This window comes from Telopea speciosissima, chromosome 8, assembly GCF_018873765.1.
Source record: "Telopea speciosissima isolate NSW1024214 ecotype Mountain lineage chromosome 8, Tspe_v1, whole genome shotgun sequence".
NCBI classification, from domain to species: Eukaryota; Viridiplantae; Streptophyta; class Magnoliopsida; order Proteales; family Proteaceae; genus Telopea; species Telopea speciosissima.
In genome coordinates, this window is record NC_057923.1 from 53260180 (window position 1) to 53275559 (window position 15380).

Below are 15380 nucleotides of genomic sequence, written 5' to 3' on the forward strand. Positions count from 1 at the left end.
GTTCTGAAAAGGAAACCCTCTTTGGAACGGTCTCCTTGTCATTTTTCTTCTTCTCCTCTACCTTCTGTAGGTGGCTTTGGCTGCTACTCCTCCCCGAAACCCTCTTTTTCCCTGCATTTTTTTTTAATTATTATTATCAGTCTTCTTCCCTTCTCTATTCCTTTGGTAGCTACTCCATGAAACCCTCTTTTTCCCTGCATTTTTTATATTTTATTATTATTATCATTCTTCTTCCCTTCTCTGTTCCGTGTTGATTTTTTCTCCCTGTTTTTCCCCCCATTTTTCTCCTCCTCCCCTGCCTTATTCTATGGCTGTGGCAGTAGTGGTGGCTCACTGGCTGGCTTCTGCTAGTGTTGGCCGGTGGCTTTGGCTTCTACCACAGCTGCTGCTGTAATTCCATGATTCAAAATTCTATGGTAGCCGGAAGTCTATGATTTAAAGTAAATTGTTAGTAATTTTGTATTAGTTATGCAATGCATCTGTTTGTATATGTTTTGCAATTATGTAATTATATGACTCTGATTTTGTGATTATGATCATTATGTGACTCACTGATTTTATAATTTTATAATTATGTGATTGACTGATTTTTTAATTCTGTGATTATATAATTCACTTGTTTTGTGATTCTGTGATTTTGCAATTCCTTGATACATCAGCATCCCCCACTCATACACGACCGGCGCCTTGTCGCCTAAGCACTTAGGCAACCCTCCACCGCCTTGGCGCTGTGACAACTACAATGATGATATATTAGTATTGACTGTAACAATTTTGATTGAGATTTTTGATTTTTGTTTTTGATTTTCAAAATTGTGTGCCCATTGTTACCTGTTTTGATTGCAGGTAGAAACAGTTTAGTCTACCAGACATTGTCCTCCAAACCATGGTGGAGGGACTGACGTGCCACGCTTGTGGCAATGTGGAGTTTGACAACTCCGACGGCTTCTATTACTGTCGAAGGTGTGGTTCCCAAGCCGATGACATCATGGAGACGGGTGTTGCTGATGAGGACTTCATGAATGTGAGCGATGCGCGTGGTGCCATCTACTTGTCCAGTAATCGCCGCCCCTCACAACGCCAACACCAGCACCACTCTGTTGTCAAGACCGAACCCTTCTCCGATAATTTCCTCCCATCCTCGCATTCTCAGTCCCAGTCCCACTTCTGGAGATCCCTCACGCAAACGGACAATCAGTACTCTAATAAGCCCATCAAGAGGGAGCAACCTGATGTTGAGGAATCGAAACCTTCTGTGCCGTATGATTTTGCTTCTACCCCGACTGATTTGGCCCCGAGCCCTGAGCAGTACTGCTCTGAGATCAGAATCCGATACGTCATGGGCATTCAGCTCATGATTCAGTTCCAGTGTCAGGCTCTTGTTGATCAATTCAGTGTCAGTCCCTTGATTTGTGGCTTGGCTGGGGTGATTTGGATGCGGTTTGTTGCAGCATCACGGGTGTTCGACGTTGGGTGGGCTGACAAAGTCATTGAGGATTCTGAGGTTTCTCAAAAAGAAGGCAAGTACACCTCCTCTATCTCTTTCTGTCTATTCCCTTAGCTTTACATATTTAGCTATTTGCTGCCTTGATGCATCCCAATTTCCAAAAATTGTCTAGGCTGTAAAGCCCTTGAGTTAGGAAAAATAAATAGGTGGGTTTGGACTATACAATTGATTGCTATTTTAATTTGAATTGTCCACAACTACCAAATGAACTTTTCAAAATTTTATGTTGCTGCTAGAATGCACTCTTTACAGAACCTGAATATATTAGCTACTTATTGGTACTATCTTCTGTATCCGTGGCGTAATGGGGAAGAGTAAATGGTAGTCATCATAATGGTGGCTTTCCACTGGTTTTGGAACCTAATACACATTGGTAAATACTAAACGTGGAAGAGCATCGGTGTTTCTTGTTCTTGAGACTCACATTCATCTCATTGGCCAAATTTCATCTTAAAACTAGCACAGGAATATCGAGAATTAGTCTCAAATCAACAAAGGTTATCAATCAGCAATGAAATAAGCACATCTTAATAAGATTTGCTGGCAATTAGAAGAAGAAAAACAAGGATCAATCGATTTAGGAACAAAGGAATCTAGAAAGAATCAAATCAAGACATTATCAAGAATTTACCATTGGTCAGAATACCATTAATAGCCTGATCACTTGGAGAATCAAATCTGCAACAGAAGTTCATTAAGTGCCCTTTTTTTTTTTTCCTGTCATGTATGTCCTTCATTTGGTATCCATTCTTCTTGGTTGCAGGTGAGTTAAAAGTTTGCAAGCCTCGTGCCAAGTATAGTGCAGAACCCCATAATATTCTTGGGCAGAGAGCTGTGGTCCTTTGGTTTAGATCTTTGAAAAGGACAATCCCAATATCTTATTCTCTTGCAGTTTCTTTTCTTGCTTGTCATCTTGCTAGGGAGGCTATCCTACCAACAGATATATTTAAGTGGTCTCTTGAAGGGAAGCTTCCGTATCTGTCTGCTTTTGAGGACATCGAGAAATGCATTGGACATCCTTCATCGGCTTGCCCATTAAGTTCAAGTTTTATGTTCAAGCCTTTAAAAGCTGTTGGCGTCCGCAAATTAGAATCACTGGCGGCCTCTGTTGCTCAGGCTATTGGTCTACAACTTCCTTCTGTGAACTTCCATGCAATAGCGAACCGCTACCTGAAAGAGCTATCCCTTCCAATTGAAAAGATTTTTCCACATGCATCTCGTATTTATGAGTGGTTGATGCCTCCTGAATTATGGATGTCAGCAAATCAATTTAGACTTCCAACTCGTGTTTGTGTAATGTCAATATTAATTGTGGCAATTAGGATTCTGTATAATGTTCAGGGATTTGGGATGTGGGAAAAAAGTTTTTCTGATTCGAGTATCTCTTCTATTTCCTGCGACCAGGTGAGAACCTCTGACTTTGCATGTGTTAACATGATCGGCAATGACAGCAGAGAGCTTATTTCCCACTGATATGTTTAAAAATGGTATGAAACAGCTTAGAAGCTCTTCAGCAGTTCAGAAATCTGAGTTGGACACAGAAGCACTTCTTCGTGGCCTTGAAGCAACATATGACAGTATTTCTGACTCGTACGGTAACTCCTTGCAGTGCAGTTTTTACTATTGGAAGCCTTATTTGAACACATGTATGAACTAGAGTAATGTCAAAGGACATTGCTGCTTTCAAGGGTATTCTTTTTAATGTTTGTAATATTTTATCAGGGACTCTTAGTAATATTACCCTTATTTTTTTGACAGAGTACTCCAAAAACCTAAAGACATATCTCAAATATAGTAAGGATGTTGTCTTTGCTGGGCTAGCACCATCCTTCGAGGATAACGAGGAAGAGAGGATAATAGAACAATTATGGGATTTTTATGAGAATCAAGAGGTGATGTATGACAGCTATTGATTTATTTTATGTTTTTTAAGTGTTGATTTATTTTTTAACTTAAGTACTTTCGTCAAGTGGAATTTTGTTTAATTTTCTGATTTTTTCATCATCTAAGACAGCCTACAAAAGTATGTCATTTTATTTGACCAACTTTTATATGTCAACTTATTGGACCATCACATTGGAGCTCCAATTAAATTTATCTACTTCTCTTGGGGAAGAAAAGTTTTGAAATGTGTCATATAACCTATAAAAAGGTTTCTGCATTTTCAGCTCAATTAAAATGAAAAATTACTGCCATTTGATCTTGTACCTAAGGTGCTGGCTAGGCGCTTGCAACATTTTTTGTCAACTAGAAGAGTGCACACGACAACACAAAGGGGGAGAGTACAAACAGAAAAGCAGGGGAATGACATATCTATATATATATATATATATATATATATATATATATATATATATATATATATATATATATATATATATATATATATATTTTCCCCCTCATCAGATGAGAGGCAGCGCGTACCCTTCTCCATTCTGCTTAAACGTTGGTTACATGCTTGTGTAATGTATATAAAGAGGAAAAGTCTCCTACTTGTAATTTGAAACTGGAAACAAATTTAACTCAAACTCTAATTGTACTAACGTATCTATCTTTTTCAACATAATAAAATACAATAAAACTTCAAATTACAAAAATATCCCTAATTAACCTATGTATAAGTGAATCAGCTGATCTGTGATGTATTCCTATTGCAAATTAGAATTCACTACTGTACCCTTCCCCCCAACAGGTTACACGATACTACACAATTATACATATCTTTAACTATATCCACATATTGACTTGAAACACTTTTCTTCTCTGACACTTGCCAAATTAATTCTCTAGGGACTCTATCATTGTTTTCTTCTAAGTCAATAAAAGACCATATGGAGATCCTTTGATGGCGATCACGGTGTCCTATGCGCCCACCCAAACGTATAGTGGCCAAAAGTAGAGAGAAAATGGCATTCTGGTGAATATAACAAAAGTTGCAAAGGGGGGAGTAGCAATCTTGTAATAAACAGAATCTTAAAGGATGAATAAGGTAGAATGGAGAAGGAAGGGTATGATAGGAATTGGCAATTAAAGACTAAGGGTAATTCTGACCTTAGCATAAAATAAGATAGGATTAAGAATAAAGGGAGGGGTAATATTGGCAAACCAAATATGCAAAACGATTGAAGAACAACGGCGACAGAAAGGGCGGAGAAACAAGTCTTGAACCAGGTGAGTTTTCTCCTACACCACTAACCTGATTCCCATGAAATTTCAGTCGAAGGATCCTACTCCAAAACCCTCCTGAATGCAACCCCTGGTAGTTCCAACATTCAACAACCGAGAGAGATGAATCTCTGAAAACAGACTTGGCAGTAAGGGTGTGACCAGATCTGCTCTTCAGTGAATCTCTTACGGAAGAGGAGGGCTTTGGGGATGGGAACCTAGGGTTAGAGTTGCCTTAGGTAGGTGATTCAATAACCCAACACTCAGGGCCAATCAATTAGGCTTTGGTAGTTCGAACAGCCTACCTAACCAGTATTACGCCACAATAGGACAGAACAGAGGAGATACGAAATAAAGGAAGACGGAGTTAAAAAGGAAATTGAAAGTTTCTTAATTGTAGTCTAAAACTGAAATAGAGGTAAAATCCTACTTTATCTCCTAATTATCTAACTCTAACTAAAGCTCCGATATAAAAGATTACTGGATAATTAAAAATAAATAAATAGTTATCCTACTAGACCCAAATCCCAAATTCCCAATTTGGGCACAGTTCTCAGTTGAGGCTCTCAAACAAGTTCGGTGCGGTCCAAGGAAGTGTTCATGCATCATCCTTGTTACATTCTCTATGTCTTCCCATTAGTCTCCTAAGTAAATAAATAGCCTCCGTGGTTGATCTTATTGATCTATGGCTGTCACTGAGAGGGGGGAATCAGTGAATCAAATTTTCCTCCCTTTCCTGCCCACTCAACTGATACTGTCACAGTACTTCTGGTACTAAATACTGATAAACAGATAGTCGCATGCACACTCGCACTGCAACCATTATGTGGCCAGGCATTCCTAGCTGTGCATGCCCATTCTGCAAACAAACACTTCTATCTCCACAAATGCAAACAGAAAGCACAACCACAGCACAGGTATTTTTACGAGGTTTAATAAGATGCCTACATCCCCGGAGTAGTGCCACTAGGGCTTCGTATCTACTCAATACACTACTGTTTCAGCTGCACCCACAGGTGGGAGTCAATACACCCAATTTTTACCCGACATACAACTAGGAGGGCACAACTATGTCAAGTTCAGGTAGCTATTATAACTACTAGTGTCCAACGCCCACTGAACACCCCAAAATAAAGGATAAATGACCTTAGAAATTTGCCCTACATTGAACGCTATCTAGCATAGGTACTCAACATATAACCCTACTGCTAGATAAATACATGGATACAAGAATGAACCTGAAACAGATAAAATGTATAGAAAAGCTTACAACCCTGCTCTGTCGCTGTTCCTAGTATCCTGAGGTAAATCTGGTATCCTCCATTGCTCACTAGAATCTTCAACTCCCCCTCTGCCTGTAGAACTTGAATCTTCAAGTGCAAAGTGTTAATGGGACCTTTCAATGCTCACCAGCCTTTCCTCCCTTGCATTCATCATATCAACATCCATGCACAACCACTAGACTCAAACTTCATTAATGGAGCAATGAATCTTCAAAAAATGTTTGGTGGATGGCCATTAATGCAAGGAGAGCATTCCTCTTCAATTTTCTTCTCTCCAGCTGCGGGTGTGCCCGCACAGGCCCCTGTTGGCCTGTAGGCATAGCTGCCCTGCCTGTGAGATGGCTGGGCTGGCATGCATGGCTGACTGGGCTGGCTCCACCAGGTCATGTGGCAATGCGCCATGACAGTAAATACAACAAAACCATTTCTCCCCCATGTCAACACATCAGTGGACCCTACTTGACTTTAAAAAAGTGTGTACCACTTCACTTTGACATTTTATCGAACACTTTGGGCCTTTTTTAGTGACCATACAAGAGGCATAACTTCCTCGTCCAGTGTCAGATTGACACAATTCCAGTTGCATTTGGAAGATGACTTGGAGCTCTACAACTTTCCAGCTCATCCCATCTTCCAAATCTGCCATCTTGCCAGCTCAAATTTGCTTCAAAGTTACCCCTGCTTGTATGGACTATGTATACATGTCCCTAGAGTATCATAGGCCACACCACACCTCTGTAGGCTGCTGCCACCAAGTTAACTGCCATAAAACATATCATTCTGTTCACTTCCCTTTCTCACTGCCAGCTGTACAATGTCACCAGCATTCCAGACACCTCACATACTGTCTACCAATATGGTTGCCAACAATGACAACACATGCACAATAGATCTTCCTGGCATAAAACCAAATTGGTTATCTGAAATATTATTTTCTGGTCTCAGGTGGTTTCAATTGCTCTCTCCCATAATTTTATAGTATGGTTAATAAATTTTATTCTTCTATAATTATTACAGCTTTGAATATCAACTTTTCTTATAAATTGGTACCATGATGCTTCTTCTCCACTCATATGGCTTTTTGTTGTGCTCGTGATCTTATTAAACAGCTTAAGTAGCCAAAATATTCATGTAATTTCTAAGCCTCTTCCACACCTCTGTTGGAATACCATCTGGACCTATTGCTTTACCTATTTTCATCTTCTTTAAAGCTTTTTTTACATCACACTATAATTTTTCTTATATATCTAAGATTTGCGGTTTCTTGATGGTTATTACAGCCTTCTAAAACCCTATTACTTGTATTTTTTTTTTTCATGTAGTAAGCTGTAGAAATATTTTTTCCATCTCTCTTTAATCTCCTCATCAGTTATTAATGCATTATCATGCTCCCTTTTAATGTATCTAATATGGTTGAAATCTCTATTCTTCTTTTCCCTCATTTTAGCTAAGTTTATACATATCTTTCCCCCTCATTTGTGCATAATTTGTTATGGATATCCTCATATTTGTTAGTCTATGTTTTCCCTACTATCTTCTTAGATTCGTTTCTAGCACAATCCAATAATTTTTTTAGGGGTGCAAGTGTCATACCCCAGTTTTAGAAGGGAAAATAAGTTATAAATGGGCATTACTAATATTTGATTCCTCCATACTAGTAAAAGTTTGTTGTTTATTAAGAGAAAAAAAGGAATTAATTAATTTATCAGTGAAATGGTTCAGAAAGACTCTCTCTATGGTAGTATGGTGTCAAGTTATCAACCACCAGACTGGAATCTCCGTAAAATTTGTACTTGTGCTCATTTGCATTTATGCCTAAAAGATTTTTACTTGGGGCAGACAACCTTCGTAGTACCTTCACTTGTCAATTTGAATCATTCATGGTCTGCAACATACCACACAGGCTTAAGAACAACCAAACACTTCATAAGGGAAAATACCAGGCCCTCAACTATGTGAGCAAACCGGTTCGTAAGTTACCTAACAAAAGTTGTGACCTCATGTGACCTTATTTCTTACTCGAAAGCATGTAGTTTGGTGGTGCTACTTTAGTTGACATTGGAATAATACCCATTTTGAAGGTATTAGGTAGGAAAGCACCCAGCTTTATTTCTTACTAAAGCTGGTCGAAGGATGCTTGTAACCTGCTGAAAAAAAAATCCCCAAGACCCAAGGGGATCCGACAGATGTATGTATGATAACAGTATAGGACAGACAATAGAAATTAGAGGAAATCTCAAATAAGCAGGTGAGAAAAAATCCTGTAACTTAAAATCAAGGTTGATTGGACTTAAATCCTGGTTGAGTGGAGCTTCTGTGGGGAAGAACAAACTATCAAAATTTGAGCCAAATCAGATGGTTGAATCCGCTGTTATAGCAGGCCTTTTACTGAAATCAGAAAACCAGGAAATAGGGTATCGCAGGCTATCTTAACAGGATGGAAATAAGTGTCAGAGTTGGGATTAGTGTTGGGGATATCAGCAGTAATATAACCCAGAATTTCTAGATAAGAAACAATCCAAATTTCAGAATCAAACTCAGCAGAATAACTAAACAGTTCACACAGGAGACTTATTGGATTGCAAGAAAACAAAACTAGAAACCAGAACAGAGGAAGAAAGGAAGAAGGGATGAGACCGGAGCTTCACCACCAGTCAGCTCTTGGCCTCACCATCTAGAGAGGCTTCTGCTTCACCACAGGGGCTGGTTCAGATTCATCACTGAACAAAGAGCAGGAAACTAAATTGCTGTCAAACGTGAGAGTCTGAGTCCCCTTCTCCTTTATTTATAATATCAACAGAGAACAAGAAAATAGAAACTCTCCCAAGTGTGGCTAGGTTTCTTTACAACCTAGTTTAAAAAAACAAATAGAAACTGTCTAGAAACTTCTAGAAACTTAAGGTTTCTAGAACTCTAAACGAAATCAAAACTACAGGCATATGAACTTCCTAACTGATTTAGCTAAGAAAAGTGAAGAAAGCCTTCAGCCTCCTTAAGCCAACGAACCAGTGAACTAATGGTCCAGATCTGGTCTGAACCAGCAATTGATCTGAACTCAGAATTGCCAGGGCTAGGACTGGTTCTGAGTTTTCTTCTTCTTGATCTGATAATGTTTGAGCTCTGTATTAGGGGGAAGTTGTACCAATAGGTAAACAATTGAGAAAAGTTTTTTAAGATGTTTTGGGCATGTAAAGTGGAGGCCATTGAATGTTCTGGCTGGAAGGAGAGTTGCCTGAACTCAACTTAACAAGACCTTATCCAACTAAATGGGGTTGACTACACAATCCTGTTATGCCATTCAACTCAACTGGCAAGAACAAAACATGAGTATCTGCGAGTTAAAACCAGATAATTCCCTAAATATAGTGGATATATACACACTAACAAAATGTGAATGCAATGCAGGTGATATTGTAATCAATAAATATAATTTTAATATTTATGATATTAAACTGACTAAAATAATCCATTATTTTTTCAACAATTTAAACTAGGAAAATGAGAAATCATGATACAGTGTTTTGATACACTTGTTTTTTCAAACACCATGGTAATGTACCTTTTCCCCTAATATGATTAGACATGTTGATATGCATTTTATTTTCATGTACATTAGTAATAAAAAAAACCTACATTTTTTTTACATATTAAATTATATAGAACATAGATTATTAAGTTATTTCCTCCTTTTGATGTTTCCATGTTCAACTAAGGCCAACCACTCATAAGTGATAGCCAATCATAATATGACAAATAAGATAAAGTAAGATAACACTGACTTTCAGCCAAGTCACCTTGTAAAGAATGGTAGGATTTCGATGTTAAAGCCAGTTCCACTCTAAGCAACCCAATTTGTCAAACACATACCCTCCCCCTCTTTCCAAAGAAGTAAAGATTAGGCATTACGTTGTTGTTGAATCAAAATCCTTGCAGTATGTTAGGAAAATCTGAAAATAGGATAAAAAAAGATGAAGTAAACCAATATGAATTTGTTTCTCTAAATCCTGACTAATTTAAGAGGTTTTCTAGTTATTATCTCTAACTTTATTATGCCTCTGACTTTTTGGCTAGCTTTCATTCTAACGAACCTCATTGATAGTTAAGTATCATGTGGTGATTTTTAACTTTTCTACTGCTAGATAAGAAATTAAAGATATTCCATGGATGAGTCTAAATAAAAGAATTTCTTGTTCACTTTTTTGTCAGACATGATGTATAGAAGGCCATCAGCCAAGTCATTTGTCAGTAAAATCATTTATTTAAATTGAAAATGGACACAATTTTTTTATGCAAGAAAGAAGACTCTTATAAGAATCAGATTATTCTTTGATGATATTGGACAACTTAAATAGCACATTATTTGTGGCAGATTAAGCGGAGCAAAAAAAATAATAGTTCTCTCTTAGAGTCCAATTGTCTAGGGGATAATAAAATTTCAAGTCGATTGAGAATGTAGTTCCTCTTAAAAGGGTGTAGGCTGTAATGATAGGATTAATTTTCAAGCTGAAACTTAAAGAAAAAGCAAGCTAGCACCAAACAAAGTTATCCTGTTTTCTGTAGGAGGGATTTTCAGCCTCTAAAACTTATGATGGGTAGTGGGATAACATTTTCACAGTCTTTGGACTCAATGATTGTTCCCCTCCACCTATGATTTACGTGCAAGCTAAGATTGATATTTGCATGGGGTCTATGTGATATCCCTAAGATAAATATCCTGAAGGTCAGCTTTGACCAGGACTCTTAGATCAGAGGCTGTTAACAACTAAGGTAGGAGAGAGTTCTATCCCGTTCCTGTAATGGAGTGCAATCCCACAGAGACAATCTAAGAAAACATCTGGTGTTTGCCTTTAGAAATGCTAGGTTTCACCTTTATATGAATGGGATGGGGAAACAGTACTATAGAGCAGACATCTATTCATTATCTAAGTAATATGCCTTTATCGATTCCATGTTCTAACCTGGAGGAGATAAAATATCCATGTGATAAATTGGACATTTGAGCTTGAGGAAAAAATAAAGGACGTTGAACAGCTTGAGATAGGCAAAGATTTGTAGTTCTTCTAGAGTTGTAGTCAGTGCTTCATAGTAATATGGGCTTACATTCGTAGTAAGCCACATGTTACCCACAATAATTGCCTTATATTGTTGTGTAACCCTGTTGCATTTCTACCAGACATACATGAGCTTAGATTTGTAGTTCTTCTAGAGTCAGTGATGACTCAGATGAGGACCTTGGCTATACCCCGTGATGCAGATCCAAGCGCCTACATCCGCAAGAAGTAGAAGAAGAAGCAGCCCTAGGAGTAGGGCCAAGTGTTTGGAGCCTTAGTTTTAGTTTATTTTTCCGTACTTAGTTTATTTTCTATACTTAGTCTATTTTGTAAACTTAAATTGAACCGGTTCAACCATGGTCTAATTTAAGTGATTTTATTCTTTTATTGTTTAGAGAATATTCCTTTATTTTAAGTTTTTTTTTTAATCCCCACATCCCTCCACGATTTCTATAGAGGGAGTGACTTGTATTAGGAATCAGCCTAGTGATTCAAACTCCTAGGCTGAATAGGAATTAGGCCATGGGCCATATTATAAATAAAACAATTCGTGGGAGGTTCCCCTACAATTCAGAATTAAAAAATCAATCTCTTGCTTGCTGCCATAGCTGCTGCTGCCTTGCTCTGTTGAGTGTTGCCTTGTGAGTCATATCAAGGTGAAGGGACTGGTGGATCTCCAGTTGACTCCTTTGCATCTTGTAGATCAGGAGGACCTGCTATTTGTCTTCAAGCTGCTGTCATTGAAGACCTGCAATTCCAAGTAAGTGGTTACTGTTATTAGCCATTCCCCTTCTTTTCCTAATCCTCTAAACCCAGCCCCATCGATCCCCATTGCCATCCACCATTAAAGTTATCGATCCACTAAACCCTAAACCCTCACAATTCTGTCTAGCACTATTCCAGCATCAGAATCCATCCATATTTTAACCACAGCATCTTCATAGCATTCCCTCCACTCGATCTTAACTTCAGACCCATCCCATCATCTAAACCCTAATTACCCTCAACTCCCATTAAAACCCCAAACCCTAAATTACAGTCCAGTAACATCCAGCCCTCATCAGACCTCTATACCTTGGCCGAGTGACCCTCTCTACCCTTAGAGGACTCGACCTATACCCCTTGCCCTAATTCCACGTCTAAACCCTAGATTCCATCACTTCCCTCTTTTCAAAAACCCAAAACCCTAACCCTAGTTGCTGCCCAAATCCATCTAACCTACTTCTAACCATCCAAAACTTATAAAACCTATTTCATTAGGCTCCCCTACTCCTGCCTAGCTTTACCTTATAAGACACATCCCTATTACATTAACCCTAACCCTAAACTTGACCTAAAACTTCAATTCTGCCTCATCGAACCAGCAGCTCAACAGGTACTGGTTGTTTGGCTCCTAGTAGGTCTCCTACCTATCTAGGACTACATAACCCCGAGTCCCTGACACCCTACTATACACAACACAAGTGATATGCATAGCTTCCCGCAACCCCGTTTTGCAACAGACACAACTGGTTCTGTCTCAGAAGCTTAGAGCAATGATTCCCCCCTCTCCCTACCTCTTATCTTCCCTGCATCTGTAAGAACCTAGACATCTCGGTAGGAGATACTGATGGTGATGCAGCAACAAATTAATCTCAACAGATTTGAAAATCCTTTCCCCCCAACTGTTAGTTTGGTTAGTGGCAGAAAGAGGAACCCTCAAGCTGAAGTCCACTACTGGGAAGATGATTATATTTTTTAGAACATTCGTCACATGCCATACTTCCACAAGAACCTGGTTTCTAGATCTCTCCTGTCCAAACGTGGGCTTAAAGATACTCTTCATTTCTAAAATGGATTCTGACCAAGGATACTGTTATGATTCTTTGATTACTATTTTACTTTATATGAGTATTGTCCATGTTATTCTGGAAACAGCCTCTCTGCGAAAGCAGGGGTAAGGCTGCATACATTATGACCCTCCCCAGACCCCGCTGTGGCAGGAGCCTTGTGCACTGGGTATGCCCTTTTCAGGAATTGGAGAATATTTAGGGTCTAAGTGGTGAACTGAAGAGTATGAGAGTATCTTTGTGTAACTGAGAAAAAAGAGAAAAGGGGGGGGGGGGGGGAGGGAGCATTAAGTGATTCAGATTGGGTTATCTGTCTATATATATATATGAGAGTATATTTGTGTAACTGGGAAAAAAGAGAAGGTGGAGGGGAGCATTAAGTGAGTCAGATTGGGTTATATATATATGAGATGAATTTATTACTTTCTTGGTCTTCTTGTTATGGATATTTGGTTTCATGTATATTACTTGCTCTTTTTATTGGTTCATGATTCATAGTTTATTACTTTCTATTGGTTCATGATTCATAGTTGATGAATTTATTACTTTCTTGGTCTTCTTCTTGTTATGGATATTTGGTTTCATGTATATTACTGGCTTTGTTTTTCTGGATGCATTTTTCTTGTGTTCAGTTGGGTGCAGTTCAGTCTTTCTGTTGTTTTCAGTCGTTTGGAGTATGTTCACCTTTATGGGAAGGTATATGTGAATTTCTCCTTTTTGAGGCAATGTGCATGCTGAATATAGAAAGTTAATACAAATAAAAAGTGATTACTCAATATGATATGCACAAAATTACACAAGACTTAAACAGAAATTCCACAATTACCATCCTTGTATTACCAATCAATGTATTTATACCAGCTGCTCAAAACTACCTTCTAAATTTCAGGATTCTGAAACATTAGCTGGATCAGCTGTTGGATGCAAAAACGGTTTGAACCAGAAAAGATTGAATGAAGGCTCTGTTAATGGCTTGTCTGCAGAAAATAAGAAACCCAGAGGTGAAGGATGCAATGACAGTACATCCATAGGTCACAGTAAACCCAGAGATGAACAAGGAATGCGAAGTCTGAATGCTGTTGATTGCTCTCTATGTTCACAAGAACAAAATTCAGTTTCTGGCGGTTGTACTTGTGCAGGAACTCTTAAGGATAGAGCCCTTAGACGGATGAAAGCAAACATGGAGGATAACAGGTTCTTATACATCCCTCCAAGGGTCAATCTCAAAAGATTTGATTATCTTCGATATGTGAGGAAGAACGATGGAGGTACTAGGACTTATGCTGCCCATGCTGATTACTACATTCTGCTTCGTGCTTGTGCAAGGGTTGCCCAAGTTGATATTCGCTATATGCATGTTGGGGTTTTGATTCTTGAGAAGTCACTAGCACAGGTTGAAAATCGAATTGATCAAAGTTTGAATTTAAGACCTCCAGAACTTGATTCACTGGGGTCTTGAATCATATGTATTTGTTTCAGACCATCTTCTGGTTGTTTTTGGGGAAAACAATGATTGCAATCAGATGTTCGGACTGTGGACCCACAATTGGGCTGTTCTTGCTTCAGCTACAATGTTCCAGTGGCCGTATTTGTTGGCAATGCTCAACTAGTGCTGGTACTCACTCTCAACTTTCTATTCTGCTTCCACATCCTGCGTATGTCTTCGTTTGTGTTAGTAGGTGCAATTTGTCACCTTGTTGCATCCAGCTATGCTTCTTTTATTTCCCATCCGACCTAGAAAATTTGCATGTTTGAAAATTATGTATTGGCTTCATAGAACATGATTGCTCCTTTGGGGCATTCATTAAATGTCAGCATATTTTCTCAGGGAACTAAAAACCACATATGGAAGAACCTTAAAGCCTCACGTTGCATATTGAGTAATTCTAAAATAATTATTGGATAAATTTATTTCCTCTGGGTCTACTTGTGAAAATTACCTACCTGGGTGACTCATAGCTCCCCACCCCCTTTTTTTCTGAAAAATATCAGCAGAATCAGGGATTATAGCCACTTACGTTCGAAAAATATTTTTGAAGTTTAAAAATATTGGCAATATCTTCATTTTGGAACATATTCTTGGTATTTTGATCTATTAAAAATATTTGAAATGCCTCAATTTTTAAAAAGCCATGCATGCACTGTTCATCGTCGGCTTGCTATAGATGATGATTCTTATATGTGTTCTATCATGCTAATATATCATATTCTAGTTGATCCCTTGGCTGATCAGTATCTTGTATCTTGATTCAACTTTGCTTTGCAGGAAATACTTAGTGGAGAAAGTTCAAGCAGTGTCCGAGTCTAGGTGGGCCTTACTAGGGAGAAAAGAGCTGTGGAGAACAAGGCTGAGGAAGAGAGGGCCTTATATTCCCGGACTTCATCTACTTCGTAGTATGTTATGTTTTTTTTGTGGCGCGGGGTTGGGGGGGGGGGAGGGATGGTGTTGGGTGAGTGTACAGTAAGCTACAATGTCTAATTTTATGATTATGGTTACAGCTCCAAATTTTTATTGTCCAGGCCAAAAGACAGTAACTGCAGCTCT

At 38.6% G+C, this 15380-nt stretch overlaps 1 protein-coding gene across 1 annotated transcript; it reads left to right on the forward strand.

Annotated features, from left to right (window-relative positions):
* Positions 1–840: 840 nt before the first annotated feature.
* Positions 841–14449, forward strand: LOC122670822 (TATA box-binding protein-associated factor RNA polymerase I subunit B-like). Its single transcript, XM_043867824.1, has 5 exons — positions 841–1520; positions 2271–2911; positions 3006–3102; positions 3266–3399; positions 13725–14449. Exons 1-5 carry the CDS (start codon positions 887–889, stop codon positions 14292–14294), a joined length of 2076 nt encoding a protein of 691 aa, XP_043723759.1. The 5' UTR covers positions 841–886; the 3' UTR covers positions 14295–14449.
* Positions 14450–15380: the final 931 nt, after the last annotated feature.